At 59.9% G+C, this 19,898-nt stretch overlaps 4 protein-coding genes across 5 annotated transcripts; all 4 read right to left on the bottom strand.

Moving 5' to 3' along the window:
• Window positions 1-8,535: 8,535 nt before the first annotated feature.
• On the bottom strand, window positions 8,536-10,047 carry LOC116436279 (protein MRP-126-like). Its single transcript, XM_032093335.1, has 3 exons — window positions 9,966-10,047; window positions 9,280-9,438; window positions 8,536-8,903 (listed from the first exon to the last, which is right to left on the bottom strand). The coding sequence occupies exons 1-3, from the start codon at window positions 9,972-9,974 to the stop codon at window positions 8,715-8,717; spliced, it is 357 nt and encodes a 118-aa protein (XP_031949226.1). The 5' UTR covers window positions 9,975-10,047; the 3' UTR covers window positions 8,536-8,714.
• Window positions 10,048-11,946: 1,899 nt separating this feature from the next.
• On the bottom strand, window positions 11,947-13,347 carry LOC116436278 (protein S100-A8-like). Its single transcript, XM_032093334.1, has 3 exons — window positions 13,243-13,347; window positions 12,571-12,781; window positions 11,947-12,241 (listed from the first exon to the last, which is right to left on the bottom strand). The coding sequence occupies exons 2-3, from the start codon at window positions 12,760-12,762 to the stop codon at window positions 12,077-12,079; spliced, it is 357 nt and encodes a 118-aa protein (XP_031949225.1). The 5' UTR covers window positions 12,763-12,781; window positions 13,243-13,347; the 3' UTR covers window positions 11,947-12,076.
• Window positions 13,348-15,278: 1,931 nt separating this feature from the next.
• LOC116436265 (protein S100-A9-like) lies at window positions 15,279-16,281 on the bottom strand. Of its 2 annotated transcripts, none has more exons than XM_032093318.1 (3): window positions 16,212-16,281; window positions 15,966-16,119; window positions 15,279-15,655 (listed from the first exon to the last, which is right to left on the bottom strand). In XM_032093318.1, the coding sequence occupies exons 2-3, from the start codon at window positions 16,116-16,118 to the stop codon at window positions 15,419-15,421; spliced, it is 390 nt and encodes a 129-aa protein (XP_031949209.1). In that variant the 5' UTR covers window position 16,119; window positions 16,212-16,281; the 3' UTR covers window positions 15,279-15,418. The 2 variants fall into 2 exon arrangements, with proteins under 2 accessions (XP_031949209.1, XP_031949210.1); XM_032093319.1 differs by having other exon boundaries at window positions 15,966-16,122; window positions 16,212-16,277.
• A 2,416-nt stretch (window positions 16,282-18,697) lies between these two features.
• LOC116436294 (protein S100-A4-like) lies at window positions 18,698-19,695 on the bottom strand. The gene is made up of 3 exons (XM_032093348.1): window positions 19,590-19,695; window positions 19,038-19,191; window positions 18,698-18,940 (listed from the first exon to the last, which is right to left on the bottom strand). The coding sequence occupies exons 2-3, from the start codon at window positions 19,173-19,175 to the stop codon at window positions 18,776-18,778; spliced, it is 303 nt and encodes a 100-aa protein (XP_031949239.1). The 5' UTR covers window positions 19,176-19,191; window positions 19,590-19,695; the 3' UTR covers window positions 18,698-18,775.
• Between the last annotated feature and the right edge of the window lie 203 nt (window positions 19,696-19,898).

Genomic DNA, 19,898 nt, shown 5'->3' with positions numbered 1-19,898 from the left:
ATTGTTGGAACAAGTCCAGAGGAGGCCACGAATTTGATAAAGGGTCTGGAGCCCCTTCCCTGTGGATCCAGGCTGGGAGAGCTGGGAATGTTCAGCCTGTGGAGACCTCAGAGCCTCTCCCAGGATCTGCAGGGGCTCCGGGGAAGCTGGAGAGGGACTTTTCCTCAGGAACTTCAGGGACAGGACACAGGGAATGGATTCAGACTGACAGAGGGGTAGGAAAGACACCCACAGCTGGGAACTCCTGATGGACAGTTCAGGCACCCAAAATTTGGGATGTGAGGGCATCCCGCCCTGGGGACACTGCAGCCACCGGGGGAAGTTGTTTCCAGTGTCACCACATCCCCCTCTGCCCAAGCTGGCACTTGTTTAAGGTCGGCCTCGATGATCTCAGAGGTCTTTTCCAGCCTCAGTGGACAAGGCAGGACACGGCGAGCCCGGGGCCGGCTCCACACCGTCCCGAGGGGGTTTGTCCAAAGTCCCCAGCAGCTCCCAGGAAAAGCAGGAAGGAGCTGATTCTCGGAGCTGAAATCCTTGATGTGACTTGGAAACGATGCTGGGTTTCAGCTCAGACAGTCCAAGCCCTGCTCCTGTCCCCTCCTCCCTCCAGCATCTCCCCGGGCATTTCCCTCTAGCAACACTTCCTTCTCCAGAGGAATCCCTGGAGGATTTTGCCCTCATCCCCTTGTCCCCATGGCTGTGGCAGCTCTTCCATCTCATGGAGAAGAAAAAGCCACTTTCCCCTCTTTTTACCTGGATCATTCCTGGCTTTATCTGGTGCCAGCTCCAGAGCAGAGGTGAGGCTCTTGGGAGCAGGAGAAGGGGCTATAATTAAATCTGGGCTTAACTTCACCGAGCAAAGCCCGAGCACACAAACCTCTGGAAAACCAGGCGCCCACGGGTTTTCCCGCTGGAGGCAGGCGAGGCTGGCAATTAGCAGCTGATGTGGCACAGGAAACAGATAAAAACAGAGCGATATCCATCAGCAGTGAGTCAAGGAGATGTAAACAGAGAGGGCGGTCGGTGGGGAATTGGGTGTTGGATTGACAGATCCAGTGACACGGAGCTGTCTCATTTCCGGGAAAACCGAGGGACACCTCTATAAAGCTGCTCCCATCCCGAGATCCTCAATTCCTGCTCTCGCTTTCCCCTCTCGCTCAGGTAACTCTGGCAGCACAGGTGGATGTTCCTCCTTTGGGGAATCATTGCCCAGCGGAGGGTGCGGGGCTGGGGCTGGGGCCGGGGTTGGGATGCTCACGGGGTTTGGGGTGCAGGGAGGAAGGTCAGCACCTGTCTCGTGGATGATGATGGACCCGCCAATGGAATCCTCCATTGTGGACTCAGGGAACTGCTCCAAATCCCGGGAAGGAGCTGCTGGGATCCTGCACAGCAGCGCTGAGGGGGGGGTTGAGATTGGGACAGGCACAGGGACCCCAGGATTGGGCCATTGGGACAATGGTGGCACTGGGACCATGGTGGCACTGGGACCGTGGAGGTGGTGGCACTCCAGCAGCCCCTGACAGCTCCTGTGTCCCCACAGGTCAGCCAGCACAGGACCATGTGCTCCCGCCAGGAGAAGGACCAGTGCCACCGGCAGCAGCGCCAGAGCAGCGGCGGCTGTCACAGCTCCGGGGGTGGCTGTCACAGCTCGGGGGGTGGCTGTCACAGCTCAGGAGGTGGTGGCGGCTGTCACAGGTCTGGGGGTGGCGGGGGCTGTCACAGCTCTGGTGGCTCTGGCTGCCACAGCTCCGGTGGCTCCGGCTGCCACAGCTCCGGTGGCTCTGGCTGCCACGGGAAGCCGCAGGTGCAGGTGCAGCAGCAGCAGCAGCAGCAGGTGCTGCAGGTGCCCCAGCAGAAGATGAAGTGACAGCGCTGCCCACGCGTTGTGCCAGCGCCAGCAGCCAAGGCCACGCGGGGACCGGCTCCCTCCCACCTCCCCAGAGCTTCCAAACCCTCCCCGGTGCCCTCCGGAGCCGTCATTCCTTGGGAAGGGCCTGGCTGGTGCTTCCCTGGTGTCCCTGGCTGTGCCTTGGCCCTGTGAGGTGCTCAATAAAGAGTTCCATTCCCTAAATCCCTCTTGTGTCGGTGTTTCCTTGAACTCGGAATCAGGATTGATGAGGTTGCAAAAGACCTCTGAGATCGCTGATTCCAAGCTTCTCATCCTTGTTTTCTGTGCCACTGGAAGGCTGTAGATGGATTAATGTAGGTGGATTAATGTAGATGGATCATTCCTGGTGGGTCGTCCCTGAGGGATCATCCCTGGGGAATCACCAGCTCCGCTCTGCCCCCTCAACTGAAGACAGATCCCAAATGTTGGAGAAAGCCCAAAAACCTCTCCCCATCCCACAGCCCAGAGCCCCCACAGCTTCCCAACCCTGCCCCGACCCCTCGGAGCTTCCCCACCACAGCTTTGAGCACCCTCCTGCCTCGGGAGGCTCCTGAAACCCAGACGGGCACCAGGCTGTACAGTTTTTATTGGGTTTTTTGTGGTCTTACAAACATTTGTGTGAGAAGGAGAAAAATAAGCCAGAAGAAAAACACCTTTGGGATATTTACAGTGCGGAAACATCTCCATGAAAACCACGGATGAACCCCCTCAGCCAGGTCGGAGCTGAAGGCCTGGCTGCAGCTGAGGTGTATTTTTGGTGTGTCCACGCCCCCGAAAACCTGTGAGAATTTTGCTGCTGGCTCCAAACGAGCTGGAGATGAGCTCCCAACAATAAACCTTTAATTTTCCCTGAGGAATTGCCACTCTTGGATTTATTATTGCTGCACGGGCTGAGTCAAGTAATTACCCTGCTCATCCCAGCCCTATTAACCAGGGATTTTTTCACTTTCTCCCCATTAATAACCGGGGTGAAGGGGTTGGGATTTCAACCGTTGCTTTTTGTGAGAAGAAAAGAGAAAATCTGCCCCCACCCACCCACCCCGAGCCTTCAAAGCTGCGTTTTCAGAGCACCCCAAGGAGACACCGCTGGAGCATCGGGACCAAAGGAGACCTGGGGATATTTTTGCCTCATGGAGGTAAATTGGTGGAGCTGGACATTGGTCTTCACTTCTCCCAGGACGCGGCCTGGCCTGGAGGAGCAGCGAGAGCCTGGAAGGAGATCCCACCATTGCTGGTGCCCACGGAGCAACCCAGGGATCCTATGGAAAGGGAGGAAAACCCACGGGGGGTTCGCCCACAGACACCCCAAAACTCGGCAGGAGCCGAGTCCCTCCCTCCAGCCCCCTCTGCTTTGCACTGATTTCTGCCCAATTACTGTTCAATTTTAATTAGAGCTGATTAAATCCCCTCCAGAGCTCAGGTCCTGCTCCATCCCACCCTCCGCAGTGGATGGGGCTCACTGGGATGACCACAAAGGTGAAGCCTTGGGGTGACACCGGGCCGGAGATGGCTCTGTCCCCACCTCAGGAGGTGTCCAGGAGCTCTGGGTGGTCCTGGACTGTCCCTTACCTGCTCTCTCCACGTCCCAGGAGCAGCAGAGACCTCTCAGTACACGCAGGACTTGGCAGGACCCCTCTCCTTGTTCATGGGCTCCATGTCGGGGTCCGAGGCCCAGGGGATGGATCTGTACTTGCTGCTCGGGGACTTCTGAGGGGACAGGAGCTCATCAGCCCCTCCCAAAGTGGGGACGGGCTGGGATCCCCTCGGCCCAAGGAGCAGCCAGGGGTGGAGGATGCCCAAATCCCAGTGCCAGGGGTGCAGAACCAGGATCACACCTGGATCTGCCCCTTCCACACCCTCCCATTCCCTGCAGGAAAAGGGGGACAGCAGGACTAGGACAGGGCACAGGAGCTTTGCAGGACAAACCCAAGGAAAATCCAAGAGTGGAAAGATCCCAGCCCAGCCCTGGATGAATGAGGGGTGGCTGTTGCAGACCCCCTCACCCTCCCTGACCACCCCTAAATATCCCCCCAGCACCTCTCCCACCATCTTTCCCCGCTCCAGCCCGTGCTGGTACCTTGACAGGAGCGAATTCCTGCTGGATCAGCTTCTTGAACTCACTCCTGCTGAAGGGCTCCGGTTTCTTGCCCTTCCTGGCATTGCCCTGGGAGCTCTGCATCATGTCCGTGATGGCTTTAATGAGCTTGGACATGGCTCCAGTCCTGGAGAGGAGCAGAAATTGAAGCCACAGCCTCTGTCGGGGGCAGCAGGAAAATCCCCGTGTTCCCTCCCAAAAATTCCAAATATCCCGCTCAGCTTCAGCCTTCCTATATTTTATTTTAAGAGAGGTTAAAAGAAGCTTTCCTTTCCCGGCTTCTCTGAGGACTTTCACCTTAATTCCCTTCATATCTCCACTTTCCCTGGTTAAATTAAAGGGAAGCTGTTCCCTGTAACCATCCAGGCACTTGTGGGGTGAATGAATCAGCTCCTGCAGGTGAGGAAAATGCATCCGAATTCCTGCCTGGGAGCTGAGCCCATCCTGGTGCCTCCAGACCTGAGCCCTGCTGGGTAAAACCAGTTCCAAACCAACGCCGCAAACACAAAAGCTCATTTCAAACCCAAAACGAAACGGCGGAGACTCACCTGCACCAACCGGGGCCGGGGTGGGACTGGTGGGAGCAGCTCGGAGCAGCTCCTGGCAGGCTCCGGGAGTGGGAGGAGGGAGAGGATTCCTTCCGGTCAGTCCTGTTCTCTGGCTGCCTCTTCCCAGGGAGCCTCCCTCATTATCCTGCTGCTCGGAGGATGTTTACCAGCACACCTGGAGAGGTGTATGTAGGTCAGGGACAAAGGGCTCTGCACCTCCTTGGATCCCCAAAAAAAGCCAGCCAGAGGTTCCCTTCCTATGTAAAACTCTGCATTTAACATCCCCTAAATGGTTTTTTTTTCCCCTCCACAACCAAAGTGGTTTGGGAGTTCCTGAGCAAAGTTTAGAAAACGTTACAGACCAGAAAAATTCCTGCAGGAAAAGGGGCTTTAATCTTATTTTTGGGGCTGTCCCAAATGTCACCGAGCTGCCTCTGGGCCCATCTCAGGCAATGCCAGCGGAGCTGGAGCTTCTCCGGTGGGACAGGAGCAGGAGCCCTGAGCTGGCAGGGCAGTGGTGGCACGGTGGGGACACCGGGGGACACCCAGGTGGCCGTGAGGGTGATGATCTCCCTCCCACGGGAGAGTCACTCTTTGCACATCCCGATGGGACAGGGACAGGGTTCAACCTCGGGGTTCAGCCCTGGTGGAGAACGGCACGTCTTGGGGCCAGCCTGGGATCTGACCCCGATGGAGCCATGGCCGGGATCAGGATGTGATCCAGGCCCTACAGAGCCATGTCCAGGGCCAGATTGGGATCCAGCCCTATGGATCCCATCAGGGCACAGCGCCAGGCTGGGATCCAGCCCCAGGACTCTGGGAAAGGCCCCGGCTCCAGGGACAAAGCTGCTCCCAGGACGGGACATTTGGCTCGGGGCCCATTCCCTGTGTGGTCCCGGAGGAGTCACCGAGCGCCCGGCTGGCAGGGGGTGTGAGGAGCCCTCTCCCTCCCCAGGGTGTGCCAGCTTTCATCAGCGCTCAGGCACCGGCCCAAGATCTCCAGATACGGCAGAGGCCGGGGCAGATCTCGCTCGGCATCTTCCCGGCGGCACTGGCAGGGCCGTGGCAGCGCGGTTGGGACAGGAGCGGCTGCAGAGCCACCCACGTCCCCCCGCTGCCACCGCCAGCGCGGCACACGGCGTCTCGGCCATGGAGTGGGCTGGAAATGAGATGCAGGCCACGGGCTGGAGCTAAATTTTCCTTCCCCCAGCAGGGTGAGGCAAGAGGCAGCAAGTCCTGGCAGGCCCCTGCAGCCAGGGCTGCTTTGGAGGAAGCTGCAGCAGCCCAGGGGCTGCTCTCCCTCTTTAGGGACCCCCGGAGCCTTCGGGAGAGTCCCAGTCCAGGGGATTCCTTTCGGGGCTGGATTTGGGATGGTCAGGCACAGGCAGCAGCACCTGTTACCCCACAGACTTTTGGGGTACAACCTTTGCTCTCTCTTCCATGACACCAAACTCCTGCTGCTCCAGGCCTTGACTGAGATGAAGGAAAAGCGGCGTTGTCCCAAGGGCTGGAGTCATCCCATGGCCAAGTGCTGGAGGTTTAAGGTGTTGTGTTTGTGGGTGTCTCTGTGTGATCTAGGGGTCAGTGGGAAGGACCCCGCGGTGGCCGTGGGGTGACCAGAGCCACAGGAAGCCCTGGTGGGGGTGGATGGAGGGCAGCGCACGGGAATGGCACCTGCAGCCTCTTCCCTCCTCCCTCCACCCCAATTAGCACCTGTCTGCCCGGGAATGAGGGGAATTAGGAGCAAAATTGCTCTGAATCACCCCGAGCCAGTTCCTTCCGCCAGCTGCTCCCTCCCAGCCCGCTGCCACCACGTCCCCAGCCACGTTCCCAGCTTTTGGGAGGGTGGCTCCTGTCCCCAGACCTCACCAGGACCAGCCAGTTCCACCCCGCTGTGGCTCGTCCCCAGCGCAGCGTCCGGGCCGATAACGAGAGCCTGCACCCAAGTCCCCAAACGCCACAGTTTTGGGGACCCTCCCTGTGTCAGCCGCGGGGCTGAGGGGTCCGGGGGGTGCAGGGGGGTGGGCTGGGTCCCAGCTGGGGGGCACAGCTGGATCGCACCCCCTCACTGCTGAGTTATCCATAAATCCCAGCCCTGCGGCCACAACCTCCAGCCTGGCAGAGCTGTGGGAGGGGGTCAGGGGTGTGAGGAGCTGCCAGGGCCACCCCAAGGATATTCTGGGAGGGGACGGGAGAAGGAGAGAGGAGTTCGGGATGTTTGGAAATGAGTGGGTGGCCTCACGCCAACAGCTCCGCCGAAAAATCAGGGTTTGATTCCGACACATAAATCCAAATAATCCTGGGGGCCAGGAGGGGGCTGAGCCCGGAGTCGGGGTGGTCGCAGCATCCCTGGGGAGCTCCGGCAGGACCTGGCGGCCTCTGCGAGTGTCGCATCTCCGCGGTGCCCCATCCCACCAGGTGGCAGCAGGAGCCCGGTCCGCGGCTCCCAATCCCGGAATCTTTTAGGCTGGGAAAACTCCTCCAGGATCACCCAGTCCAGCCTGGGACACACCCCCAGCTGTCACTCTCAGAGCACCGAGTGACACTTCCAGGCCTTCCTTGGACACCTCCAGGGACGGGGAGTCCACGTGGGATTGGAGAGATGTGGGGCAGGGGTTTCCCCCTGGGCAGCAAAGTCGGTGTCACCTCTGTCCCCAAACAGGCAGCTCAGAGCACCCCTGGAGTGCTGTTGGGGAGTATCCGACCCCACTTTTTGGGAGCTGTGGTGGGGATGGAAGGCTCCCTGTGGATTTGGGGACCACTCGGGGTGTGGGGTGTGGTCACTCTCTGTCCCCTCCTGTCCAACAGCCCCAGGGTGGCACAAGAGGAGCCCCCCCAGCCCAGGCTGCAGGTCCTGAGTTGACAAATATCCGGTTACAGCAACAGCCGGAGCCTCGGGCTGGTTCCTGCCTCCCTCCCGGGGGTGCACGAGGGTCTGGACCTCCCCTCCCACCAAGAGCACCCCCCAAAATCCCAATCTGCTGCAAATCCTTGTCCCCAAATCCGGTGCATCCTCAGAGCCAGCCCCGGTTCCTGGAGGTGCTGAGATTTATCCTGGCAGGGTGGTGGCACCGAGCCCTCTCCACTCCCCACGGGATGTGGGGGCTCTTCCTGCTCCAGAGACCCCAAAATGCTGCAGGATTGGGCTCCGGGCCCTTTTTGGGGTGCAGAGCTGAGGGCACCCTGGGCCTGCAGCAGATTTGACCTCGTTAGGAGGAGTTTGACATTTTGGGTGTCAAAACCGGCTCCAGAGGAAGCTGAAGCAACCTGGGGGTGAAGCAAACTTGTGGTGGTCTTGTGTTAACTGGGGCTGGGGGAGGGGGGTCTTGCTTCAGCTCTGCTGCTTTGGGGAAGCTTCTGGAAGGTTCTTTCCCGGAGTTGGGCGATTGCAGGGCTCTGAGTCAGCCTTGGGAAATCACCACTGGTCCTTTTCCTGCCCCAAAAGGGGTTTGGAAATCAGGGGCTTGGGGGGCTCCTCAGCAGTTCCATTGATGTTTCCAGCTGCCCTTTCCCTCTGGAAAGCAGCTGATTAATAACAAATGAACCTTTTTGGTGCAAATTTGGGGTGTTTTGAGTGAAGAATGGGGGTTGTTTCCTGTTCATGTCCACACAGAACGCAGCTGCCCAAAACTTAACGTGTCCACCCCCATCTATGGAGCAAAAATGCCCTAAAAAAGGTTTTCCTCCAGAAAATAGTGCTCATCCCTCCCCATCCTTCCTCCCAGCTCCTGCCCACTGCCACAACTCGGGCTTAGGAGACCGTGGAGCGTTTTCAGACCAAAATACGGGGGTTTTTTTCCAGTCGGAAATGCAAAAGTCCGTCAAATCCTGGTGCAATCCCAACCTCTGGAGCACATCATGAGTCACGAGGGGCTGCTGCGGCCAATCCCAAACTCCCAGGCATCCACCCCACCCCTGGGAATCTGCAGCCTGTCCCAAAGGTGGATTTGCCAGGTTGAAGGAGAGAGAAAAGCCCAGGAAAACCCACAGAGACACAGGAGAGCTTCGGCAGCCTCGGGGCAAATCTTTATTTGGCAGCAAAACCGTCGCGTTTGGAGGAAGGGGAGGAGGGAGGTGGGCGGGGAGGGGCGGTTTAAGGCTGAGTTCGACTTTGGAGCCTTCTCCAAGCTCAAAGATTCCTTGGAGGGGAGGAAACCGGGAGCTGCAGCGCTGCCTGGGTGCCTCAGTGGTGGTGGTGGTGGTGATGCTGCTGCTGCTGCTGCTGCTGGTCCTCCACCTCGTGCAGGTGCTCGTGGGTGGCACAGGTGACACGGGTGACCAGCAGCATCATCTCCCCAAAGCTGATCTGGGCGTCCTTGTTGACGTCCAGGTCCTTCATGATCTGGTCGATGGTGGCCTTGCTCTTCACGTGCTGCGAAGGAGGAGGGGACAAGGTGAGGGCAAAGTCCCCTCGTTCGCAGCTCAAAATTCCCACCTGGGCGGAAAAAACTTTCCCTGGGATTTAGGAAAGTGGGTTCCAAAACCAAAATGGGCTTTGGGGGTGAGTTTCTGGTGTGGTTTCCAGGGGGAAAAGGGGATTTTGGACAACGTGATCCTGATTCTTGCAGAGAAGGGGATGAGGGGCTGCAGGTTCACCCAGGGCTGTGAGGGTTTCCTTCACGGAGAATGTTTGGAGTGGGGTGGTTGGGCAGGAGAGCAGAGTGGGAAGGGGGTGAATCCAAACCCTGGGGACATCCAGGCACTGGGATCCAGCCCTGTGTGGAGAACCCAGCCCTGGCTCCCCTCACCTTCAGGTAATTCGCCAGCTGCTTCTCAATCATCAGCTTGAGCTCCTTCTTGGTCAGGGTGTCCCTGTCCCCCTCCCGCCTGGAGTACTGGTGGAAGACGTCGATGATGACGTCCATGGCCTTCTCCAGCTCCGAGAGCGGCTCCTGGGTCTGCGAGGCCTGGAAGAGAAATGGTCACACCAAAAAACATCAGGAAAATGTGGGATAACCGGCCCCGGCCTCGCGTGGGACTGGGACAGAGCCGGTGCGGGTTCAGCCGTTCCTTTTTGGGGATGAATTGGAGCTGTTGGAGTTTCCTCCAAGGAGACTGAAGGACGTTGCAGCCTCTGCCCTGTGCACCTACAAATGAGAGCTGAGAGCTGATTTGCCCCCAAAATGGGCCTTGTCTAAGCCTGGCACTGCTGATAAACCAACCAGAGCAGCTGATAACACCCCAAAAACCCTCTGTAGGGACACAGAGCAGGGGATAACACCCCAAAACCCTCTGGAGAGATTCAGAGCACGAGATCTGACTTCCAGGAGCCTCTTCGGTGGTCAGGAACCTCTCCCAGGAGAAAACCTCTCCCCTCACGGGCTGAGATGGTTTTGCTCTGCAAGCAACAGCGAGGAGATGCTCCCGGTGGATCCTCACACCTCCAATGACCTGGAAAAGAGCACAGAGACCTTCAGCGCCCACCAGAACTTGCCTTGCTCATCTTGTCACAGTAGCGAGGTCCCCTGGGGCGGGCGGGGGGCCGGTGCCACGCCGGTGTCTCTTATAGCCGGGCCGTGGCGCGTTGTGAAACGTCCCCGTTTCATCCCGCTCCAGCCAGTCCCCATGACACCGCTGCCGTTGCTCAAGGCTCCAGGGTAGTTCCCTAAAAAGGGGCTCTGTGGCTTTTCCCGCAAGCTCGGGGTGCCACGGGCTCAGGTGGGGGTGGCCCTGTCCCCTCACCTGCTGCCGGGGCTGTGATTCTCCGCCAGCTCTTGGCAAAAGCGCCTTCCCTCAGGATTCTTCCTTGCCACCCGATTTTCATCCTTGCCGGGGCTGTTTTCCAATGCCAGGGGGTGAAGGGCACCCACAGCACCGTTCCTGCCCTGCTTCATCGCTGCTTGTCCCCAAAATGTCCCCACCCCTGGTGCATCCCAGTGTCCCACAGCTTCCCAGGATCCCTGAGGCTGGAGAAGACCTCCAAAATCACGGAGTCCAACCTTTGACCCCTCACCAGACCAGAACACCGAGTGCCACCCGGTCCTGGCGGCGCGGGCAGGGCTGTCTGTGTGACACTGGGACAGAGGTGGCACGGAGGGACCGTCCCCTGCCTGCAGCAACCAGCTCTCCATGAAAGATGATCCGGGCGTGTTCCCAGCCTGGCCGAGCTCCAGGAGCTCCATTTCATCTGCACCAAAGGTGGCTTCTCCCCGCCCCAGGTGTGCCCGGAGCTGCAGAGCCCGGGTGTGGCTGAAAGGTGCAGTATTTTTTTATTCCCCCCCCACACACTTTTCAGGGCTCTGTCCTCGCTTTGTGGCTTTTCGTGTTGTTTCTTGGCGTGGCAGAGGCCTGGCAGCTCAGAGCTGCCAAGTTTGTGAGCAAAACGAGATTTTCCAGTGTTTCCTCATTAAAATGAGCTGCCTGCTGACTCAGCACACCCGTTCAGGGGGGGTTTGTTTAACCCGCCCGGCCTCGGGTGGGTCTCGGACACGAAGTGGAGGCTGAAACAAGGTCCCAGACAGGCCTGAGGTGAGTTCAGGAGCTCCAGAGGAGCTGATATGGGCCACCACCGTGCCAGGAGCTGCAGCCCTGGTCTTTTAGCTGGAATTTCCTCATGGAAAAGGCAGTCAGGCCAGGGAGGTTTGGAGTTCCCATCCCTGGAGGTGTCCAAGAAATGACTGGACGCTGGTCTGGGTGACCAGATGGGGACTGGGCACAGGTCGGACTCGATCCTGGAGGTCTTTCCCAGCTGAAATGATCCTGGGATTCTGTGATTCCATTCCCAGCAGCCCCCCAGCCCCCAGCCCTTGCTGGTGGGGGTGCTCTGGTTTCACAACAGGAGGGTTCTGGTGCACAGAACATCTGGAGATGTCGGGGACGTTTCACAACGTGGTGTCCGGGACGGGCCGCGGCGTTGCAGGGTTTTGGTGCAATTTCAGGAAACCTCTTTGGGTCACTTTTATCAGCCTGGAGGTGGCAGGGGGGCAAGGATGGGGTACAGGGGGTGGCCAGGGGTTTCCAAGGTGGGACAGTGGCTGGAGCCAGGGATGAGCGCCCAGGCTGGGAGTGGTCAGTGCAGGCACCGAAGTGCCCGGGGACAAGGGCAGTGCTGAGGGTCACAGGGACAGGTGCTGGCACCGCTTTGGTGGCTCTGCAGGTGTCCTTGAAAGGGAACCTCCCTGTCCAGCTGTGCCACAGCCCTGTCCCCAAGGCCCAGGCTCAGGCAGGGATCCATGAGCCGGAGCAGGAGCAGCCCAGGAGCTGCTGGGAGGTACCCAGGGTTGGCTGTGCCTGAGGACCTGCAGGGACACCCCGAGGCTGGAGTTGCAAAACTCCTTCAAAACACACTTTTAAGGGCAGGAGAGTGGCTGTTGTGGGGAGAGGGAGCAGCAGCTCTGTCACCCCAGGGTGATCCCGCAGGCGGTGAGATCCCACCCTCCCACGCGTGGGATGGATGAGGAGACGAGAAAGACTCGGAGAATTTCAAGCGATGCTTTATTGTCTCATGAGTGGGGCTGTCCCAAGCAGGCAGAGAGCAGACAGAGCCCAGTTCCTACAGCAGCCCAATTCCTAAAGCTTCCTTTTCCCAGTTTTCCGTGTCCAGGCTCAGTCCTGGTCCGGCCCGCAGCGGTCAGAGCCGTGGCTGATGCGATGGGCGTCATCGGCCACCTTGCTCAGCACGATGGTGAACTCCTCAAAGCTCAGCTCACTGTCCTTGTTCAGGTCGGTCTCTTGGAAGAGCTCGTTCATGTAGCCATGTTTGTTCCTGTCCTGAAATTGGGGACAGGAGGAGGGGTCACATCCCCTCCTTGGCTCCACCCCTGTGCATCCTTCCCTGCCCTGGGAAAGGTTTGGAAGCTGCAGGATGTCCTGACCCTCCCCTCCCTTGCCTTTAGCCCCACGTTAAACCCCAGAGGGGACAGGATTTTGTCCCAAACCCCACAGCAGGAAGAAGAGCGCGGGTGACCCCAAGCTGGGTGTGATCAGAAACCCCCGTCCTGGCCCCACAACCACGGCGGGGCTGCTCCCCATCCCCCAGAGGCCTCCTGAGCCCCATCCCTCCGGGATCACCGCTCTGGGATCGTCCCTCTGGCACTCACACAGGCCGTCAGGAAGGACGGCGCCTGCTCCGTCAGCAGCGTCTTGAAGTCGTTGAAGTTGAGGAGGTCGAGCTCGCCCTGGCGGATGCTGTAGCGGTGGAAAATATCCACCACGGTCTGCAGGGCCTTCTCCAGGGTGCAGTTCCCGGGGAATTGCCGGCTCCCGGCGTGGCTGTGGGTGCTGGAGGACATGGCTGAGCTCCGGAGGTACCTGCAGCAACCGGGGACAAACCTCAAAGCTGCGACAGGAAAATCAGCAGGAGCCACAGCCGGAGCTTCGTCCTGCTGGGGCCGAGCCCAGGGGCACCCTCAGCTCCTTGGTGTGGAGCGGGAAATGAGGGGATTTCGGGATATTGCTGGGTCACAGCTCCACTTTCAGCTTTGCCAAGGAAGCAGCTTGTCCTGACACACCTGGAGACATTTCTCAGGTGAGGGAGGCAGGGTCAGGCCACTGTGGCACCGCCAGCGAGGGGATTTAGGGCCGGGGACACAGAACTCATGGTGCCTCCACCCAAGACGGCACCAAAATGCCGTTAATTCGCGCTCATTTTCCAACCCAAACCAACCTCCTGCTCTACCCCGAGTAGAATCCATCGCTCTGGGCCCAGGCCACATCCCAAACTGCTCCTCCCCCATCGCTTTCCCTGCAAGGACCATCGCTGTCCTACTCACCCTGGTCTCCGAGGAGGGTTTGCAGGGAATGGATCTGTCGGTGTGACCCAGGAGCCTGGATCAGCCCTTTTATACCTGTCTGAGGTCCTCTTTCATCAGAGCTGGTGACACACCTGCCACAAGCATCAGCTTGAGTTCACATTTCCCGCACCTGGAAATTGCCAGGTGGGAACTGCTGAGCCCCTCCCAGCTTCATTCCTACGCTCAGTTCCTGGTTGCACCCACCAGGCTTTGGAAATGTTGTCCTTGTCCCCTCCATCATCACTGACAGGGCTCAGGGAAGGGAAAAACCCTGGGTTTGTCACACCTCGACGTCAAGGGCAAGGCCGTTGGGGCAGAAATTGCCAAAACATGGGGAGTTCTGCAACGCAACAAAAAATTTGCACGGTTTCCTTCTAGCGTGGGAGCAAATGGGGCTGTTTCACAGAAAAACAGGGAAAACTTTGTCCCCTGGATGTGTTCTCAATGGGATCTGTCCTCTACAATGCCAACTGGTTGGACACCACCCAAGACAGCGCAGCATCCGCATTTTATAACTTGTTTTCCAGAATATTTTCCATTGTTTTCTATTTGTACCAGACTTCTGCTCTCACTGCAGAGATTTTTCTGGAGGAAACTGGCCACAAAACCAGGAGAAAACCCAAGGTCAGGGTCTTTTCTGGCTGGTGCAGGAACCACCTCGTGTTTTGTGATTGTCATCTCCGTGTCAGGAGGAGACAATGAGATTTAAAATCAGACAATGAGATTTAAAATCAGACAATGGGTACGAGGAAGAGGCAAGGAGCAGCCAAACCAGGGGTGCCCATTCCTGTTCGAGGATGCTCCTGTATGCCCCCAGGGCACAGCACGGGTTGGATTCCGGTATCCCTGACTCATTCCTTGCTTCTTTTGTTTCCCGGCCTTGCTCTTTATGGATTGTCACCCATCCCAAATTGCCTCCTCGTTCCTCAGCTGGCAGGGAAAGCTCTGGTGCGCTTGTGCAGCCCTCGCACGCAGCCTCTTGCCCAACTTTCCCAGTTTTCCCCTAAAATCTGTGGAGGAGGCGGCTCATGATGCCCAATCCTGCAAGGGGAGCGATGCCCAAGTGGCACCGGGGTGACAGTGAGTGGCATCTCGGGGGACAAGGGCTGCTCCCCGAAGTCAGAGATGTCCCGTGTCACTGAGTAACCACGCGAAACCTCGCTGTGTCACCGAGTGAACCACCCAAAACCCCCCTGGCTTCATCCAGGACGGGCTCCTGGTTTCGGCTGATGTTGGAAATGCCGGAGCCTCCTGAGCCTGGGGGTTTCCCACTCTGTGTCCCCTCACCGACGGATCCAGGAGTTCTTTTCCACTCCTGTTTCTGTCCCCAGGAGCCCACAGTGGCTTTTAGATGTGTCGTGAGCTGGGGGATGTGTTGTGACCTGGGGGATGTGTCCCCACACCGTGAAATGTTGGACTCATTCTGCAGAGCAGCCACTCCTCTGAGCAGCTCCCGGGATGGAGCCCCCGGAGCCCCCGGAGCCCCTCGGCCTCGTTCTTTGCTCTGCTGGGGTTGTCGGGTTGTTTTGGGAGTTACAAAAACATCTGAAGCACGCCTGGGAAGTGGCACCCTTGGGATGTGGCACCCCTGGCATGTGACACCCCCAGAATGCGACACCTCCAGTCCCAGTCCCTTGGCAGAGACCTGGGGAAGGACCCCCCAGCTCTGCTCTGCCCCTGGCACATCCCGGACCTGGTCCAAAGAGGGGCTGGGACAAGCAGGGCTGGGAATGCTCCTGTGCAGCCCCGAGCTACCCCTACCCAGGACCCCCCCAGACTCCCGGGGTGCTCCCTCCCTTCCTGTCAAGGTCTGGGAAGGCATTGGGGTGACCCTGGGATGTGACACACTCCAGGAGCCCGCACAGCCTGTGCTGCTCAGTGGGGACCCCCCAGTCGCTAATCCTGACCCCCCCATTCTGCCCAGTCCCCCCGTGCCACCATTCAGTCTGTGTTTAACCACAGAGTGGGTGGGCGTCACCCCCTCCCCAGAGACCCCAGGACATGGAACACGGATGGATTTGGTGCTCAAAGGAAGAGATTTTATTTCAGTGCCACGAAATAGAAGCAGGTGACAAAGGTTTGGTTACGGGCACGGGCTGAGCCTCCTGGGGACACGGAGTCCCATGGCTCAGCCACCCCAGGAGACGCTTCAGTTTCAGTGACGGTGGCCGTGGCCATGCTCGGGCCCGTGCCCGTGGTCATGACCATGGTCGTGGCCGTGGTCATGCCCATGGCCGTGGTCATGCCCAGGGCCCTCATGGGACCTGTTGTGGGCATCGATGGCCACGAGGCTCAGCGTGGTCATGAACTCGGTGAACTTGAGGCGGCCGTCGTGATTGGCGTCGGCTTTGGTGAAGAGTTGGTTGATGTAGTTGTCGGTGGTCGTGTTGGGCTGTGGGGGGACAAACAGGGAGCAGAGTCACTCAGGGTCACCCTGCCTGTCCCCAGCTGTGGCACGAGGATCACCCAGCAGGGGCTGAACCCCAAAAAACCCTCCCTCCCTTTGGGAAGCTCCCGGCCACCCCCATCCCCAAGGATCCCACAGCGCTCGGCTCTTCCATCCCTGGAAGTGTCCAAGGCCGGATTGGATGAGCTCTGAGCATCCCAATACAGTGGGAGATGTCCCTGCCCAACATCCCTGGAATGAGAGGATCTTCCATGTCCCTTCCCACCCATCCCATTCCACGGCTCCGGGATCTCACCGGCAGCGTGTTCTGGAGGAAAGGCTGGGCTGTCTCCTTGAGCAGCTTGGAGAACTCGTTCTTGCTGAGGTAGTCATCGATGGGCCGCCGCATCGCATACTGATGGTAGATGTTGATGGCGCATTCCAGGGCCAGCTCCAGGTCGGTTTTCATCCTGCTGGGAAGGGACAAACGGCACAACATTTAATGGAACCCGAGGAGAGGGACCGGCCGCTCATCCAGCGCCGTCTGGAAGGAGCTGCTCACCTTGGAGGAGTTCTGGGCTCTTCAGAGGACGCACGGCAGGAGCGGAGCAGGAGGATCGAGTGATGCCGAGGTGGGGACTGCACCTTTTATACCCTCCCTGAGCTCTGTCTGTGACAGCCTCAATTCCCTCCGGGGCAATAACCCCGGGAATTGTGCAAGGCAGCACAGCACGCCCAGGTGCGGATTCCTCACCCGGCTCCAGGAACTGTTACCGAGGGAGGGGAAGGCCCAAATCCGTCAGGCAAAACAAGGAAACACCAAAAATGACATTTATGAGGGGGCGGCCTCGGGGGTCAGTGATGGCACAGGGGCTTTTCTGGAATGTTCCCGCAGTGGTTGATGGAGATAATGGAAAGGAGCTTCTCTGGGTGAGGGTCTCCACTGGGGTGACGCTGGTTTTACCCAGTGGGGGGCATGGTTTGTCACTGATGTTTTGGTGGATTTGGCCGCTGGGCGGGTGCCAGGGATGGCCAGCACATCCCACCCCTCCATGAGGACATTCCCCCTGAATCGCCGCTCCAGCGAGTCAATCCTGGGTACAAATCCGGGCACGCCGGTGTGTCGGAACTCTGCCAGCTGGTCCTGGGAGGTGGCACTTCCCGGCAGCTGGAATTGCTGCCCGACGATAACCCAGGGCATTGGCAAACGCTGCCCACTCCCAGCTGTCCCCACAGTGTTGGGGCCCACGTCCCAGTGTTCCCAGTTCCCAGAAGGAGCTACAAAACCCTGAGTGTCTGGAGGGGGCTGGTGAGGAGCCTCCACCCCGAGTCCGGCCCGACGATGGTCATTAAGACTTTTGGGAAGTGGGAAGGACAGCGATGGTGAAACATCTCCCGCCAGCCTCGTCATCCCCGAGCACGAGGAACTGGTGCCAGTAGAACAGAAAATTGCAAAAGAGGGAGACAAAGGGACAGGTTTTGGGTTGGAGACGGGCGCGTCCTCGCCAGGCAGGGGACACGCGTGGGCTGGGCAGAGGGACACGGGTGACCCGTCAGGTTGGGACAGGCCTGGGGATGGGTGAGGGCACGGCTGGGCCATGTGGGGAGAGGGACAAGGACACGTGTGTGCCATGGGACAGGTGAGGGCGTGGCCAGGCCATGTGGGGAGGGAAGGAGGGCCAGGCGCTCACCGTGGGGCCTCCTGCTGCCATTTGCTGCCCAAAATTCCCCGGAACGCGCTTGTCCAAACACTGGGAGAGCTCTGCTTTGGGACCTGGGGGCAGGAGCCACCGGGGGATTGGCACCTGCCCCGTGCGTGGGTGCAGCCAAGGGGCTGGGAGTGCTCCGGGTGCAGCCCCAGGGCTTGGGGCAGGGTGGGGAGGGATTCAGGGTGGACCCCTGTGAGTGGGGAGGGATTCAGGGTGGATCCCTGTCAGTGGGGAGGGATTCAGGGTGGACCCCTGTGAGTGGGGAGGGATGAAGGGTGGATTCCTGTGAGCGGGGAGGGATGAAGGGTGGATTCCTGTGATCGGGGAGGGATTCAGGGTGGATCCCTGTCAGTGGGGAGGGATTCCCATCAGTGGGGATGGATTCAGGGTGGATCCCTGTCAGTGGGGAGGGATGCAGATTCCAGGATCATTGAGGCTGGAAAAGCCCCCCAAGAGCATGGAGTCCAACCTTTGACCAATCCCCACCTGGTCACCCAGACCAGCGTCCAGGAATTCCTCGGACGTCTCCAGGGATGGCAACTCCAAACCTCCCTGGGCAGCCCCTGCCAAGGCCTGACCGCCCTTTCCAGGAGGAAATCCCTCCTGGTGTCCAGCCCGAGCCTCCCCTGGCACAGCCTGCGGCTGTTCCCTCTTGTCCTGTCCCTTCGTGGCATCGCCGGTGCCCCTGGGAGCATCCCCGAGCTGAGGATGACGCTGGTGGAGGGCGCACAGCCACATCTGGAAGGGGCGTGTCGCACATCTGGATCCCGCAGGATGGCGAAGCTTTTCACTGAGGGTGGAAAAGGGCACCGGGGGAGGAACGGAGCCGCGGAGCCGCGGGCGGGATGGGCTCGGCGGTCACGGCAGGGCTGGCCCGGAGCACCGGCTGCTCCGCACAACCCCACCCCGGGCAGGAGCGCAGCGAAACCCCGCGGGAGCGGGGCTGGGGAAGGGACAAGCGTCCCGCGGTGACATCGCGACAGGTCCTGCCCCGCGGGGCGGCCGGTGAGGGACAGACCCCGACCCTGCGTGAGGGTCACAATTCCAGCTCGGAGCCGTTAATCCCTGCGGGAGCTCCGCCTCGCCCTGCGTGGATGTGAACAGCTCCTGGGAACGCAGGGCAGGAGCGGCCGGGCAGGGCTGACTCAGCCCCACGCGGCTGCCAGGGAGCGGCCCCGGGGCGGTTTATGAGGCCTCGGGGAACGCAGCATCCACCCCGGGACAGAGGCGGATCCAGCCTGGAATCGCTCCCGGTCCGGCGCCCGCGGAGGGGGAACGGGGGCTTCACCCGAGCGACAACACCCCCGGCCCGGGGAGAGAGACCCCCGGGGCAAAACGCTTCGTTTAAATCAAAATTTATTGAAATGGCATCGGGAGGACAACGGGAGGGTCCCGGGGCGGTGGCAGCGCCCTGCCCTCACTTCCTGCGCGGCATCTTGTCCGGGAGGTCCTGGAAGAAGTCATTGCACATCATGGCCATGCAGGCCAGGAAGGTCACGTACTCCTGGAAGTCCACCTCGCTGTCGCTGTTGCAGTCCAGGTTGCTCATGAGTTTCTGTAAACTCGCCTCGCTGGTTTCTTTCTGCCCAGGGGAAAAGGGGGGGGGGGGGGGGGGGGGATTAAAATCGAGGTTTGCACGTCCCCGGATCCCGGAGTTGCCCGCGGGATGCGGCACTCACGCTGAAGCTCGGCAGCTCCTTCATCAGCAGCTCCTTAAGCTCGGTCTTGCTGAGCTTGTACTTGTCCCCCTCCTTGCCCGAGTACTTGTGGAAGGTGGCGACCATCACGGCCAGCGCCTGCTCCAGGGGACACGCCATGGGGACAGCGGCAAGCCTGGGGACACAAGGAGGGGACAGAGGAGTTTGGCATCCCCAGACACCTCCGTGCCAGGGGGGAACAGCCCCTCCCAGCCCCCAGCACATCCCGGGATTCACCGTTCCCTCCCTAATTCCACCCTCCCGCTCCCGGCCGGGCTGAGCAACCTCCAAAACAGAGGGAAAAATGGGGGGGGACCACAGCCCCCTCCTGCCCAGGCCGGGCAGGGAAGGGGCTCAGGTGCTTTTCCAGGTGAAATCCAGATTCCCAGCTCGGCACCTGCAGCAGGAACCGCCCGCTCCGCCCCGGGGAAAAGCCCCTGCCAGGGGACACCGCTGTGGGATGGGGCAGCTGCGCCTGGGCAACATCTGGAGAGCATCTGGAGAGGGAACAGAAGGGGGAAAAAAGCAACTCACCGAGAGCTCAGACGGGACAGAGGAGGACGGGCAGGGCGGAAGGGGAGCCGGCGTCAGGCCCTGGCATTTATAGCCCCGCCTGGGACACACCCGGCCGGGGAGGCACCGACCATCCCGAGCCTGCCCGGACACGGCCGGAAAAGGAGAAAAGGAGGAGAAAAGGAGGAGAAAGGAAATCCCGGGAGCTGCCCCGGCCCTCCCACCCACCCAGGGGGCTGGTTTGGGTCAGAAGGAACAAAATGCGCCCCTGGAGCTGGACAGGGACCACCAGGCCCGGGAGAATCCCTCGGGACTCAGGATGTCCCGGTG

This window comes from Corvus moneduloides, chromosome 29 (genome assembly GCF_009650955.1).
Source record: "Corvus moneduloides isolate bCorMon1 chromosome 29, bCorMon1.pri, whole genome shotgun sequence".
NCBI classification, from domain to species: domain Eukaryota; kingdom Metazoa; phylum Chordata; class Aves; order Passeriformes; family Corvidae; genus Corvus; species Corvus moneduloides.
Note: the sequence above shows the minus strand (reverse complement) of the source record. Positions and strands in the feature narration are given on the sequence as shown.

Coding starts and splice junctions, on each gene's coding strand:
- LOC116436278 (XM_032093334.1), bottom strand. CDS start 12,762: ATGTCCTCCAGCACCCACAGCCACGCCGGGAGCCGGCAATTCCCCGGG. Junction 12,242..12,570: donor CGTCCTTCCTGACGGCCTGT/GTGAGTGCCAGA, acceptor CCCCAATTTCAG/GACAGGAACAAACATGGCTA.
- LOC116436265 (XM_032093318.1), bottom strand. CDS start 16,118: ATGAAAACCGACCTGGAGCTGGCCCTGGAATGCGCCATCAACATCTAC. Junction 15,656..15,965: donor TCCTCCAGAACACGCTGCCG/GTGAGATCCCGG, acceptor GTCCCCCCACAG/CCCAACACGACCACCGACAA.
- LOC116436279 (XM_032093335.1), bottom strand. Junction 8,904..9,279: donor AGCTGGCGAATTACCTGAAG/GTGAGGGGAGCC, acceptor CCTCCTTCGCAG/CACGTGAAGAGCAAGGCCAC.
- LOC116436294 (XM_032093348.1), bottom strand. CDS start 19,175: ATGGCGTGTCCCCTGGAGCAGGCGCTGGCCGTGATGGTCGCCACCTTC. Junction 18,941..19,037: donor AGGAGCTGCCGAGCTTCAGC/GTGAGTGCCGCA, acceptor TCCCCTGGGCAG/AAAGAAACCAGCGAGGCGAG.